General features: G+C 40.5%; 2 protein-coding genes across 5 annotated transcripts; one reads left to right on the top strand and one right to left on the bottom strand.

Annotated features, from left to right (window-relative positions):
• Window positions 1–221: 221 nt before the first annotated feature.
• On the bottom strand, window positions 222–4,618 carry LOC137739969 (double-stranded RNA-binding protein 1). 4 transcript variants are annotated; one of them, XM_088700281.1, is made up of 6 exons: window positions 4,202–4,618; window positions 3,797–3,964; window positions 3,221–3,456; window positions 2,892–3,111; window positions 2,318–2,497; window positions 222–734 (listed from the first exon to the last, which is right to left on the bottom strand). In XM_088700281.1, exons 1-6 carry the CDS (start codon window positions 4,503–4,505, stop codon window positions 427–429), a joined length of 1,416 nt encoding a protein of 471 aa, XP_088556407.1. In that variant the 5' UTR covers window positions 4,506–4,618; the 3' UTR covers window positions 222–426. The 4 variants fall into 4 exon arrangements, with proteins under 4 accessions (XP_088556407.1, XP_068335833.2, XP_068335834.2 ...); XM_068479732.2 differs by having other exon boundaries at window positions 2,886–3,111; window positions 3,788–3,964; window positions 4,202–4,596; XM_068479733.2 differs by having other exon boundaries at window positions 3,788–3,964; window positions 4,202–4,596.
• An 8,190-nt stretch (window positions 4,619–12,808) lies between these two features.
• Window positions 12,809–14,794, top strand: LOC137741008 (zinc finger CCCH domain-containing protein 2). Its single transcript, XM_068480817.2, has one exon. The coding sequence runs from the start codon at window positions 13,034–13,036 to the stop codon at window positions 14,375–14,377; it is 1,344 nt and encodes a 447-aa protein (XP_068336918.2). The 5' UTR covers window positions 12,809–13,033; the 3' UTR covers window positions 14,378–14,794.
• The last annotated feature ends 651 nt before the right edge of the window (window positions 14,795–15,445 follow it).

Genomic DNA, 15,445 nt, shown 5'->3' with positions numbered 1-15,445 from the left:
CGACGTGCGTAAGCTGTACGAAAGAATTGGCAGAAACAATCTCCATCTGCTTCTATTTGCAAAATGGATTTAATTTCATCCAATATTATCTCCAGCTTTCATCTGGTTCTTTCATGTAACCTAGTTTTTCAATTATAAGATGAGCAAAACCTATTTTATTGGAAATGCACCTTTGATAGCAAGCACATTTACCCAAAACATGAACATAACTTGGTCTAATGTTAGAGGAAATGCATCTTAGATAGAAAAGCACATTTATACACTAGTCACGAAAGGCAACGGCTATTGTATATAGACATACCGTGTCCAGTAGGTTCATACATGGAGCAACACAACACATTCTAAGCACATAACTATGTAAGCTTACCCTATGTGTCTCTCATAGTTAAACAAGGAACTTAGTCAGGCCTATATAAACCTCTTCCTTCATCTGTGTGAGCAAGCAACCCACGTTTGATCGCTCATGGGCAACACAGTGGTACCTTCAGGATATTCCATATTTGACTTGCGTGGGTAAACGGAGACCTTGTTATACATACTCCTTCTAGCTGGTGGGTCAGGAGAAGAGTCCATAATGCAATTAGTGGAGCCATTTTGGGACACAGGGCCAGCACCATTGTTCATCTCCTGCGCACGGCCATGTACAACATAAGAGGAAGAGAATCCTTCCCCACCTGATGTAGGGGTGAAAGGTCCAGAAGATACAGAGTGTTGACTTTTTCCTTGTGCAGTTACTGTAATCAAAGAAGATAAGGCCAGTGATTTGAAAACTTCAGTTACATGTAAGATTGTGATATTTATGGAGTATATGAAGACAAAATCATACAAAAATATAACAAATAGAGAGAAGGATATTTCAATATCAACATCTCTTATGCGCCTTCATAGTTCATACCCTATTTAAATTCTGAGTTAATCCTGCAATGCCATGAATTTCTGTGATACTTGGGGTCTGGGTTTGTTTTCTTTACTTGTTATCGTCTCCTTTGTATCAATCGGAGTTGTAAGCACGATTGTTTGTATTAATAAACTGAATTATTAGAAGTAGTCAACTACAAAGTCAACAGAGGGTATGTACTTCATCAGACATCTAAATTACAGATTGAGATGACGTTACGTTTCTTTACCCTATGTTTGGACGAGAAACTTAAGTTCCAAGGATGCATGCACTTAATTCATTAAGAATGCATGCACTACAAAGATTAGATAGAGGAATTTCAAAATTACTAGATATATTAAATTTGAGAGAACTCTTAAATGACACTTAAATTTTGAAAGTCCTTTGTTAAATGTCTTTGTAGCACATTTGTAGTGTTTCCGTAGTAGCTTTCATGTACATGTTAATTAATGTATGCAGGAAAAACAAGTTATAAATTCAATACAGAATTTGCTTTTCTAATGAATTATACTTCAATAGCTTTCCAATATATGCTTATTTGCATCTGAGCCTTTCAAGATGCAGCAATTGTGAAGTATTCACATATGCAAGACCATGAGTACTCTCACAAATATTGAATCTCGGCACAAGAGCTCAATTCTTTCATACTCCTTCTAGTATTAACAAAAACATAAATGGTAAAACAACATTTCAAAAGAATGAGAGAGAGAGAGAGAGAGAGAGAGAGAGAGAGAGAGAGAGAGAAAGAGACTGGAAAGGTCTTTGTTTCGTTCCAGACATCATGGGGATTTTCTGAAAGCTAACCACTGAGTGACATCTAGAATTCTAAGAGAACCCTCCAAAATCTAACAATTGATTGAGTGAAGAAACATGAACAAATACCCCTTCGAGGGAAGGGATCCCCATTTTTGCCAAAAAATGGGACTACACTCTCAGCCGTCTGATCTGTTTTAATGAAATCGTGCGGCTAGAAATATAACATGCCTTAATACCTCATCTGAATAGTAAAAGATGCCAGAAAGTTCTCTGCCTCCTCCATCGACAAAACCTATTGGGTTCTGAACGGGTTGAAGGATCTGGTTCTCGGTCGTGATTTTATTTATTTTTTAAGCTTAAGGTAACTATTAATATTTTCACAAATAAAAAGAATTTGAGCTGTCCAACACAAATGCAATTCGTGGCAAATAGAGAGTAGTTGCTGCTACTCTCCTTAAAACCAGAGCTCCTTTCAGAGAGCTGAGAGTTTAGTTAAAAAAACATCATAACTGTTTAATCAGACCTTTATAGCTAACCAGCACACTCTAATTTGATGTACTTGTTTTGTCCCGACAAAAAAAAAAAAAAATGAAACATATGAAAGCAATGATAGTACAGCAGTAGGGTATAAAAATAGAAAAGAGTTTTCGGGACAAACAATACCATTATCCTCCTTTTTCTTCTCTTTAGTATTCGTATTCGGAGACAAGATCGCATGTGCATTACGCCTGACTTGTTGATGTTGAACAGAAGCTGGATTTGACTGGGAACTTGAAGATAAGATCTCTGAAGCTTCTTGCCCTTTCTGAGAGGACAGGACCAAAGGTAGCTGACTTGATTTACCTGAAGAGTAAGGTTCAGAATGTTGTGAAGCATACAATAGATCTATTCTTCAGCAAGTGTGAGGATGCGTAATCTTTTGCTTCTCCATCTCATCAGATATTATTTCTAATGGAAAAGGTCTTGCAAAGCACATCTTGTAAAAGAATTATTGCAAAGCACATCTTGTAGATATGAAACTGAATAAAGTCCATAAAACCTATAAAAAAACATATTTCATGGAATTTGATGTAACAAATGCATTGAAAAAAACAAACACAACTTGAATAAATAAAAGAATAGAAGTAAAATAACTGTTTTAAGCACTCAACTTCCATGGAGAAACATCGTAATAAATTACAAAGAATATAAATACCCAGCAGCTGACACTAATTTGAAGTGAAAAAGATACCCTTACGCTCTCTCAAGGTATGGTAAGCGACCTTTGCTGCACTCAACTCTGCCTGCTTTTTGCTTCTTGCTTCTTGACCCATAAAAGTTTCTCCTTCTATCTCCACAGATGAAACAAAAACTGGAATGTGAGGTTCACCAGACATCCTTGAGCTATAGATTGGTATAGAAAAACCTTCCTTCTGAATCAGTTCTTGTAAAAGGTTTTTGAATAAACCAGAATCATCCTACGGAAAGAAAAAGAGAAAAACACACAAAGATAAAAGATATTTAGAGATGCTCTAAACTATCATATTTAACAAAAACACGAAGAGCACATAATACATAATTTTCCACCTCTTGAACTCCATTTGGAAGAAGGGACATTAAAGCAGCTTTTGCAACTGCATGCTCAGCATCCTTCAGTGTGGGAAGAAACTCTTGACCTTCATATGTCTGTCCATCAATAGTTACCCTACACTTGAAACGACAGTTATGTGGTGGACCTTCCCGCTCACAAGAGTACACAGGTAGAAGCAGATTTCTCTTTTGTGCATAAGTTTGCAGTTGATTCTTGTACAAATGTTGCAAATCTATACCCCATATTAGAAGAGTATTAGTTGTAAATGGACTTAATGATAATCAAGACGAAGTTCAGACAATTCACATACGCTAAAGAATTTAAGGCATTATATGCTTGTCCCATTTATGTTTTGCAAATCCGTTTAAATTAGCGTTTAATTTTCAACAGTCTCTAGCAAAGCTAGCTCCAAAATTGAGATAAAAAATGCTATTTCTAGGCTCGGTTGCCACCAATAATTAAATTCAAGGAGAAGCTTCTGCAAGATAACTTTTTTTTATTTGCAAAATAATCTTCAAAACGTTAAGGCTCATTGAAAAGGTGGCATTCGCCTGAGAATATACCGATCTTACCCGACAAGGTGGCATTCGCCTGATAAGCAGCACCTGATACGTTACCACCAAACTGAAGTGGCAGCTGAGGAATCTTTGGTTCCACTATCTCTATCTCTTGAGTCTTCGGTTCCACTATCTCTATCTCTCGTGTAGTATTGGAATCTGTGGCCGGGGTCGAAGGAAGCGCTGGAATAACAGAACCCATATGTGAAAACAAAGTAATATATTGAACTCAGTTTCGAATTAGACATAAATTATCTCCTAGATAATCAAACTCAACATTCCGAATTTCGGCATTCAATTGAGGATATGCAAACAGGATTAGGAAAATAGAAAAATCCTAAATACATGTAAATAAAAATTTCCTTTCATAGGCAGAATTATCTAGTAAATAACGGCGTCGTTTTGGGATCTAGCGTATACCTGAGAACGAGGAAGCGGAGGAGGAAGAGGGAGGACATGGTTGAGGGAAGGAGGAGGGGCTGGGAATGGGATTCCTGGGTTTGGGTTGGGGATTATCAGAGAGGTGGTCGAATGCAAGCTTAGCAGCGTCGTTTTGGGCTTCTTTGGAGGACCTGAAGATATCGGCAGTGTGGAAGTCGAGGCCGTTGATTGTGACGGTGGCGGAGAAGCGAGGGTTATGGTCGAGGCCAACCTTGGTGGAGTTGTACTCCGGCAACCGCCATTTCCTCTGCTGGCAGAGCTCCTGCAGCCTGGATTTGTACATCCTGCTCTTTCCTTTTAGCAAATAACAATGCAAGCTCTATCGTTTCTTGCGATGGGAAATGGAATATATATGGGAAAAGCCTTGTTGATGCGGTTTAAGCCTGGTTTGGTAGTAAAGTTATTCCGAAAAAAAAGTAGGTATCAAAAAAAGTTGGGAGTTATTTTTCTATTTGGTAAGCATTCAGTTTCAGCTTTTTTTCACAGTTTTGGGTGAAAAAAAGCCAAAAATAAGAAGCTGCAAAACCCAGCTTTGAAAACTGGCTTTTTTCACATTTGTTTTACATAAAAGTTTACCAAACACTATAATACTGCTTTTTTTTTTCAAAAGCACTTTTACAAAAAAGTTTACCAAATACTTTGCTGCTTTATTTCACAGCTGCTTATTCTCACAGCATAGCATAATCAATTTTTTCTCAAAGCACAGCAATACCAAACCAGCCCTTACTCGGCTTCTTTTTTTATTTTCTTATTTCATATTCGTTTGGTTGCGAATAATTGTGAATTTCAATTTCTGAGTTTGCTGCTTGCTTGGTTATGTTTTTTTCGCCTTCTTGTTCAAGTTAACTAATTTGGGCTTGGGTTGTGTTCATTTGTCTTTATTGGGCCTTGTGATGGGCATTTCATTCACAAGATTGGTTTAGTTTTTGTTTTTTATGTTCGAACACTGTAAAATGTCATTTATCTCTCTTCATAAGTACGATGTTGCTACAACTTAGTATTATGATTGAGTGATATTATTTTTTCTTGTAACTAAGAAGTCTTTGAATCGGATTTGTAGATGATGACTTTAATACCAATTTATTCTTCTTATCCGTATTGTAAATAAGTCGTCGTAAAAAAATTTTAAAAAAAATTTAGTTTCTGGTAACATTAGTTTAACTCACAAGCGTAGCATGGGCGTGGAGGACATGCCTATGATTCTATGTTTTAGTAGATGTACTAGTAAGATTAATTTCTGTCAACAATTAATATTTTGTATTTGTTCGGCTTATAGTGGATTTGTTTGTGACTAGCAAAGTGCCCGAAAATTTTCTCTAGAGGATAGGTTTAGTTTTACCTGGTGAAAATTGTCGTACACTGTGTGTTGCTATTTTTTTAATGTTAGTTCATGGTTATAAGATTGTTTTAATCCTGCATTTGCATTCTGACTTGAACGAATTTGTGTGTACTATTTTAGGGTTTGTTTGTAAGTATGTTTAAAATGGCTGAAAAAATTCTTTTGTTGAAAATATTTTTGAAATCAATTTTTAGTAAAAATGAAAAATAAAGTTTAGAAAAATACTTAAAGTACTTCTTGTAAGAAACACCAGTTATGTAGTAATTGTGCGGCGCGTACTTCCACTTCTTCACGACTTTCAAAAGTCTTGTAGCGACTGTGCAGCTCGTTCTTCCACTTCTTCTTGACCCGCCACAATTTAGGACAAATTGTTTCGAAAAATTGGTCTGGAGTTATGACACACCCCGACCGAGATCAGGGCATGCTGGCCGTCACGCGAAGGTGACGTAGCCATGTGCGCGTGCGGAAGCTAAAGGTATAGTAATATAAAAGTACGAATAATTAAAAACCTAATAGCATACAAAGTACTAGTGTATGTGAGACACAATTCAGAGCAAGTCTACAGCAGTCAAAAAAGGAAAGTTACGACATATGTACACCCGAAGGTGACCCTACAATGGTGAGTGTCTGTCAGAAATGCCGGGACGCCCTCTGGGATGGACCACCGAACTTGCTAGACCACTAGAACCTGGAGGGGCGCAAAAACAAAAGCGTGAGTGGGCAAAAACAAAGCTCTTTTAAAACTCTTTAACAAAAATACATTCTAACCCCTCGCCGTAAAACCTGTATACTTCCCAGAAAATGAACATATATACGTATGTATAGGTATGTCAATAATGCTCCACATATGCCATTCATGCTCACAATATGCCATTCATGCTTGAGAATATGCCACAACAGAATCTCATAATCAAATGTAATTGTTCAAGCATAATTCACATCAATAACATATAATCTGGCAGCCGGGAGTCACCTAACGTGACCTGTACGGCTGCATATAGAGCTTCAATCTCAACTCAATATCTGAATCTGCACACGAGTCGGAACCACCTAACGTGGTCTGTACGACAAGACTGGGTGTAATATATACGCTCTAGTGCTACGATCACGTGAAGACTGTGCGAATAATCGCGGGTCACCTACGAGTCGGAACCACCTAATGTGGTCTGTACGACAAGGCTTGCACCTAACTTGGATCCAAGGCGAGCGTGTGGTGCTGGTGAACATCACGTGAAGGACTGTGCCCTGGCCCTGGGCGGGAGCACTAACACCGGGGGTGCAGATTATGAGCTCTCTAAGCATTTCAAACTACTATTGCATAATAAACAGGAATGCATAACCACATGAATACCGCTTACCTGGCACTTACCTGTGCGTCCACAGCACCAAATACACATTTATATATGTATGCCAACTACCAACGCACGTGATGATGCGTAAACAATATTCAAATGATGCATGGCATAAAACATATAACCTTTTCTATTTAATTTCTGGGAATTAATATGTATATAGGTATATACGGAAAACAAAAGCCCACTCACTGATAATTAGAAGGGTCGTAGCCCCCCTGCCTCAAGTGCGTACGCTCGTCCTCGGAAAACGAATCACCTATACGCGACAAAGTTACGAAAACATTAATTTAAAAGCACCTAAGCAACTTCTCGTAATAACTTCTCATACATTGCTCAAAATGGACAAATGAATATACCAACGTGACCTACACAACCTCAGGATCACGCCCATATTTTTAGAAAAATTTTTGGACCACGCACGCGCCCCCACGCGCCTGAACACGCACGGACCTACGCGCCCCCACGCGCGGCCCACGTGCACTGCACACTGACGGCGTCAGTTGACGCCGTCAGGAATATTCCGTTAACTGACGGAATATTCCGTCAAATCTAACCGGATTCTGTCACTGCCGTTAGGAATATTCCGTTAGACTTAACGGAATATTCTCCTTTCTTCTCCGGCGAGACGCCGGCGCCGGCGACGGCGCCGGAAAACTGGGTAATTTTCAAACTAAGTTTTCTCCTTCGTTTTTCAACCATTTTTCACGTTCTTTATACCAAAATGAAGCTTAGGACTAGTAGAATCACGTTAGACTAGTTTTAAGGCCTAAAAATTGCTAGATCATACCTGTCTTCAACTTCAAGAATCGGCCAACTTCGTACAGGACGATCCCGACGTCCAAATTCACCCAACGAACTACTCCGAGGCTCCTTGGGACCTCACAAGCACAACTACAAGCTTAGAAATTCCAAAAACAAGCTAGTTTAGGTTTGCATGAACAGTGTAAAATTCGGCCATTGTTGAAACGACGTGAAAACGTTCGAATTCTTACCTGGAATTGGTATGGTTGTGCTCCTCACAACCTCACGAGCACGAGGGTGGTCTTGGTTTCTTAATTGGTGCAGGTTTGAGTATGTTTGTATGTGTGGCCGTGTGTGTTGAAGGAAGAAGAAGAAGATGGATTCGGGGAGAGAGAGAGAGAGAGACTGAGACAGAGACAGAGAGACAAAGAGTGAGGGAATGAGGGAGGGAATCCCGGGAAAGTGAGGGTGAGGTGTGAGTGTGTGTGTGGTCCTACAACACCACACTACACAACACTTAACGTACACAAACAAATTAGGGTAAAATTGTCATTTTAAATGTACGTCTCGTTAGTTTCGGGACGGGATGTTACAACCTACCCTCCTTAATAGAATTTCGTCCCGAAATTCAAAACAACCTCAATACACCCCTAATAGTCAAAGAATAATCTAGGATACAAATCCCTCATTCGTTCTTCTGTCTCCCATGTAGCTTCTTCAACCGAGTGACTCCTCCACAAAACTTTCACCAAATTCACCGTCTTGTTCCTCAGAACCTTTTCTTTCCAATCTAAGATCGTTAACGGTTCCTCGTCGTACGTCAAATCTGGATTTATCTCTAACGGTTGAGGAGGTATCACATGCAATGGATCAGCAACGTAATGTCGGAGCATAGACACGTGAAAAACGTTATGCACTTTAGCCAACTCCGGAGGCAACTCCAACCTATAAGCTACCTCACCAACTTTTTCTGTGACTATGTACGGTCCGATATACCTGGGACTCAACTTCCCTTTCTTTCCAAACCGCACAACACCTCTCCACGGTGAAAGCTTTAGAAATACCCAATCTCCGACCTCATACGTTCTGTCCGTAGCATGTCGATCTGCTAAACTTTTCTGCCTGTCCTGAGCTGCTTTCAGGTTAGACCTAATTACCTGAACATTTTGAGTAGTCTCCTCGACAATCTCCGGACCTACCAAGACTCTTTCGCCAACCTCCGACCAACATAACGGAGTGCGACAAGATCTACCATACAAAGCTTCAAATGGCGCCATGCCAATGCTCGAATGGAAACTGTTGTTGTAAGCAAATTCCATTAAATCTAATCGCTGGTGCCAAGCATCACTGAACTGTAACACTGATGCTCGCAGCATATCTTCCAAGGTCTGAATAGTTCTCTCAGACTGTCCGTCCGTTTGTGGATGATATGCCGTACTGTAAAGTAGTCTCGTACCCAAAGCTTCCTGAAAGGCTACCCAAAACTTTGATGTGAATCGTGGATCACGATCCGAGACAATACTTACAGGGACACCATGGTACTTCACAACCTTTGAAATAAACAGCTCTGCTAACCGGCTCAAAGAGTACTTCTCTCTTACTGGAATGAAATGTGCCGACTTAGTGAGCCGATCAACGATCACCCAAATGCCATCAAAGCCATTATGTGTACGCGGCAACTTGTACACAAAATCCATAGTGATATTTTCCCACTTCCACTCTGGAACGGGAAGCGGCTGTAACAATCCAAACGGCTTCTTTCTTTCTGCTTTAACCTGCTGACAAACAGCACAACTGCTCACATACTCAGCTATCTCCCTTTTCATACCCGGCCAATAGTAAAATGGTCGAATGGTATGATACATTTTGGTTGCCCCTGGGTGCATGGCATAAGCCGAGATATGTGCTTCATCAAGAATTTCCTTCTTCAAGTCCACATTACTAGGCACGAACATTCTACCCTCTAACATCAACATGCCATCAGAATCACGAACTCTGAGATCTCGCCACCTTCCTTGACCTCGAGCTTGAATTAGTTCTTGAATCTGTTCATCAGCTACCTGAGCTTCAAGCACCCGATCAACTAAGATTGGCCTAACTTGAAAATTAGCAAGTAATGCCACTTCTCGATCTTCTGCTTCTAACCTTACTCCCGTAGCACGCAAGTCCACCAAAAGAGGAATACGACTAGCGTACAACGCATTGATACGGCCATGTGACTTCCTGCTAAGTGCATCGGCTACTACGTTCGCACGACCAGGGTGATAATCAATCGTGCAATCGTAATCGCTGAGCAACTCCAACCACCTCCGTTGACGAAGATTAAGTTCCTTCTGGGTAAAGAGATACTGAAGACTCTTGTGATCTGTGAAGATCCTACACTTTTCTCCATAAAGATAGTGTCTCCACAACTTCAACGCAAAGATAATAGCAGCCAACTCCAAATCATGTGTAGGGTAATTCATTTCATGGGTTTTCAACTGCCGCGAAGCATAAGCAATCACCCTACCATGCTGCATCAATACACATCCCAGACCATTCAAGGAAGCATCGCTATAAACCTCGAAATCACCACTATCGTCTGGAAGTGCCAAAACAGGTGCATTAGTAAGACAATGCTTCAACTGCTGGAAACTTTGCTCACACTTATCATTCCACTCAAACTTAACATCTTTCCTTGTTAACCTCGTCAGTGGCAAAGCAATTACCGAAAAATCCTTAACGAATCTCCGATAATATCCCGCCAAACCAATGAAACTTCTCACCTCAGTGACGGTTCGTGGTTGCTCCCAACTCTCCACAGCTGCAACCTTCTGAGTATCAACCAGAATACCTTGAGCAGAAATGATGTGCCCCAAAAACGCGACTTGATCTAACCAGAACTGGCACTTACTAAACTTAGCATACAATTGGTGTTCTCTCAACCTTTTCAACACCAAAGTAAGATGTCGGACATGTTCCGCTTTGGACTTAGAATACACCAGAATATCGTCAATGAAGACAATGACAAATCTATCCAGGTAAGGCTGAAATACCCGGTTCATTAAATCCATAAAAGCTGCTGGTGCATTCGTCAACCCAAATGGCATAACCAGAAACTCGTAATGACCGTAACGAGTCCTGAACGCCGTCTTAGGAACATCATCCCTACTAATCTTCAGCTGATAGTACCCAGACCTCAAGTCTATCTTAGAAAATACACAAGCACTTCTCAGCTGATCAAACAAATCGTCGATACGAGGCAATGGATAACGGTTTTTAATCGTCACCCGATTCAATTGTCTGTAGTCGATACACAGCCTCAAAGTCCCATCTTTCTTTTTCACAAACAACACTGGAGCGCCCCAAGGTGAAATACTAGGCTGAATGAATCCCTTATCCACTAATTCCTGTAATTGCACTTTCAATTCCCTTAACTCAGCGGGAGCCATACGATAAGGAGTTAATGAAATAGGATTGGTACCTGGAAGCAACTCAACAGTGAAATCCACATCTCGATCTGGGGGTAAACCAGGTAAATCTTCAGGAAAAACATCAGGGAAGTGTCTAACCACTCTCACATCCTCAATTCTGCTTGGAACGGCCTCCTCTAGTACCACATGAGCTAGATACCCCTGACAACCTTTAGTCAACAACTTCTTCGCTCGTAAAGCCGAAATAACACCATGTCTTACCCCACTCTGCTCACCCACAAAAGTAACCTCAGGTAATCCAGGACGGTGAAAAGTAACTACTTTCCCGTAACAATCAATTTTGGCACGATAGAAGTGCAACCAATCATTGCCCAAAATCACATCAAGTTAGGCGGCCGCCTAGGCCGCGGGCTAGGCCTCACCTACACGGCTTTGAATTTTTTTTTTTAATTAATTGTGTGCTTTTTTATTTTTTAGTTTCATGGTGGTATACTTATGGAAATGGTGTACCTGATTTGCAAGGGAAGGATTGACTAGAAGTTCATCCAATTGTGAAATGAATTGGAGAACTTTTGAGGGGATACATACAAAAAAAATAAAAAATAAAAAAAATAAATAAGAAGAAATAACTAAATACAACAACGTTAAATAATTTAGTTTATGTCCAATCCAATGCAAGGATCATGAACAAGAAGAATTTTGGATGTTACAAGTTAGGCGGCCGCCTAGGCCGCGGGCTAGGCCTCACCTACACGGCTTTGAATTTTTTTTTTTAATTAATTGTGTGCTTTTTTATTTTTTAGTTTCATGGTGGTATACTTATGGAAATGGTGTACCTGATTTGCAAGGGAAGGATTGACTAGAAGTTCATCCAATTGTGAAATGAATTGGAGAACTTTTGAGGGGATACATACAAAAAAAATAAAAAATAAAAAAAATAAATAAGAAGAAATAACTAAATACAACAACGTTAAATAATTTAGTTTATGTCCAATCCAATGCAAGGATCATGAACAAGAAGAATTTAGTTCATCCAAGAATACCTCATTATGATTATATGTTTACTGTTTTTTAAATATTGAACTTGTTGGATGGATGTATTCTGTGTATTCTTCTACTTCTATTTTTGCATTTTATCATTCTTCTATTATCCATACAAATATAGTTTTTTTTAAGTGTAAATATGCACTTATTTACAAGATATATAATAAATTTACATAAATCCGCCTAGGCCGTCTAGGTGCTAGGCCCCTATCCGTCGCCCAACTAGTGCCTAGCATTTTTTAGAACCTTGAACCTGGTAGTGTGTTAACCTTTTTATGTTGCTTGTGATAGTAGCTAACCAAAAGTAAAGACAAATTCAAAAGGCTAGCATTAAAATTCACAAAGTCTTCCAATGTAGTTTTTCTAACATTATCATATCCTAATTTCTGACCTTAATGTCTTACTACAACACATACGAAATAGATTCTTCATATTAAATTTTGTAAAAGATTAAGGATTGAATCTCGTATTCATTCCTCTTGTGCTTTTAAGAAATAATATACAACTTTAACACCTCTTTATGTGCATGTAATGTAATAGGTGTAGGCTTCTGAAACCAAATCCAAAAACATGTTGTGAGAAAACGGAGATGCTCCAATAAGCAAACACATAGCCAAGCTATTGCGTGACAAGTGAATTGTGAAGCTGCCACATACCCTTTTCGCATGCTCAACCCTAATGCTATGCAGCCACGCATCTCTCTGCCCATCCCCCTATCTCTGTCCTCGTCATCGATCATCCATCTCTCTCTCTCTCACTAAGCTTCTCTCCCTCAACCACCTATATAATCCACCCTCTTGTTCCCCTCTCATAAACACCACCACCACTCTCTCTCTAGCTAGGGAATCAATTTGGTTTATACACCCACGTTATTGTTATTATTGTTAATTAGGGTTTGCATCCATCATATCAATCAGAGATGAGTAGTGTTTGCGCCGAGCAGCACAAGTTCCACCCCTCCCACCAGCTCCTATCATTCAAGAAAACCCTCCTCAGGGACACCAACATTGACATCCCACCGAGGAAGCTCCTCACCAGCCGCAGCCCCCAAGAATTTCCCTCTTCTGACATGTACGCCGCAGCTGACTGCGGATCCCCGCGCTTCTCCTCCGTTGACGAGGCCCTCCTCCGTAAATTCCTCCCCTACAACACCGGCTCTGATGGCTCTGATCGCTCTGATGACTCTGATGACGACGAGGTCGATCCCTACTCCTCCGACCACTTCCGCATGTTTGAGTTCAAGGTCCGCCGCTGCAGCCGCAGCCGCAGCCACGACTGGACTGACTGCCCTTTTGCCCACCCTGGAGAGAAGGCTCGCCGGAGGGACCCGCGCCGTCATAACTACTCAGGCACCGTGTGCGCGGACTATCGGCGTGGATCATGCAGCCGCGGCGACAGCTGTGAGTTTTCGCACGGAGTCTTTGAGTGCTGGCTACACCCGGCGAGGTATAGAACTGAGGCTTGCAAAGACGGGAAGAACTGCAAGAGGAAGGTGTGCTTCTTTGCGCACACGCCACGTCAGCTTAGGGTTTTGCCGGCGGATCAGGTGCTTTCCCCCATGGCTGGTTCCAAGAAGAAGTACCACCTGAACAACTCATCGGTGGGATCGCCCCGTTCCTGTTCGAACAACAATAAACAGTACTGCTGTTTGTTCTGTCATTCAGCAGCGGCGACGTCGTCTCCAACTTCGACTCTGTTGGGCGGTATGTCTCATCATTTGTCGCCGCCTGTTTCGCCAGCAGCTAAACACTACTCGTCGGTGGACGAGGTTCATAATTCGCCAGTTATGTCTCCCTGTGGTGGGTTAGGGTTGGGGGGTTTGGATCAGGTGCATGCAAGCACATGTGGGTTGATGAGCTACAACGAAGTGGTTGCTGAGCTCATGAGCTCCTTGGAGGCCATGAAATTCCATGAAGCTGTCGCTGCCTCTGCTGCAGCTTCTCAGAAGAGGTGGGTCGACATTTCATTTGATATGAATATGAATTATGCTGCTGCTGATGACGATCTGCAGCAGCAGCAACAACAGTTTATTCTTTCGCCGTCCACTCCGAGCCCAAGCCGACCATTTGGAGGCGGAGGAGGACGCGGAATCAATTTTTTTGACTGGGATGAAAATTGCTCATCAAGAAATGGAAGCTTATTGGGTTTTGATCGTGATACCAATATTCCCATTAACAATAAGGAGATCATTAACGGAGGAGGGTTTACCTCAGCCGGTGACTCGGACCCGGATCTTGGCTGGGTTAATGACCTCTTGATGTAAAGGACTTTGGTAACTCTCTGACTGCCATGATTTGGGAGCCAGTTGATCATCATCGTGTGATGTGAAGGACGGACGGACGGACGAGATCCAACTTAATAAAAGATGGATGGATGGATGGCGATCGTATCTGTCCATCCCATTCCCAGGCCAACTGTATATATTGCATGCTTCACCAGCCGTACGTACGTACGCGTATGCATACGGAATTGAGCCGTACATTATTAATTGTTGCCATTATTTTCTGTTTATTTGTTTCAATTAAGTATTAATTGTTGTTAATTTCTTTCTTGGAGATGCTTTTTTCTTTTCTGAAGTCGGAGGCCGAGTGTATTTATAATTAGCTGATGAGTTGATGATGTTAATTTCATGTATCTATTTGATATTGAAATGCTTTGGAGAGGAATTATCAATCAATAATATTCATATATATATATATATATATATATATATTATGCAGTTTCTATTTCACAAGCTCTCTTTAATTAAATTTGGTTTCTTTAATCTTCTGCCTACAATTGATATTTGCGTGTCAAACCTAATCAGCCAAGACGATAGGGTTTGAGAATCATGTTTGTGATACTATTTTCTCGTGAGAACTTTCTATGCATAGGTGGCATGGAAAATCTTGATTAGCTACGTGGTAGACATGCAGCAGTGTTCGTTTCTGGCTTGATTTTGGATTTTCATTTATCCAAATACTACAAACACCTTGATTTGTTAGTCACCTGATAAGATAACATTGATGGGAACAAGGGGTTGCAAGCACAGCACAAGGCATACACCCTTAATTTCCCTTTTGATCCAAAACTACGCACTACTCATACCAACCAACTACGACTTGCATGTATATTCTCAAAGTCAAGAAGTTAATAAAATAGTGATTTATTTTTTGGTATCCAAAGAAGTTGAATATTCTCAAAGTCAACAAGTTAATAAAATAGTGATTTATTTTATGGTATCCAAAGAAGTTGAAGTTTGAGAGCAATATGATTACTTATTATAATTGGAAATACGAGAAGCAATATGATTACTTATTATAAGCACATGCAGGGTCCTGTATTTCTCAAT

The sequence above is a fragment of the Pyrus communis genome, chromosome 9 (assembly GCF_041283825.1).
Source record: "Pyrus communis isolate YQ-2024b chromosome 9, ASM4128382v1, whole genome shotgun sequence".
Classification (NCBI taxonomy): Eukaryota; Viridiplantae; Streptophyta; class Magnoliopsida; order Rosales; family Rosaceae; genus Pyrus; species Pyrus communis.
The sequence above is the reverse complement of the archived record's forward strand: the minus strand, read 5'-3'. Positions and strand labels throughout refer to the sequence as shown.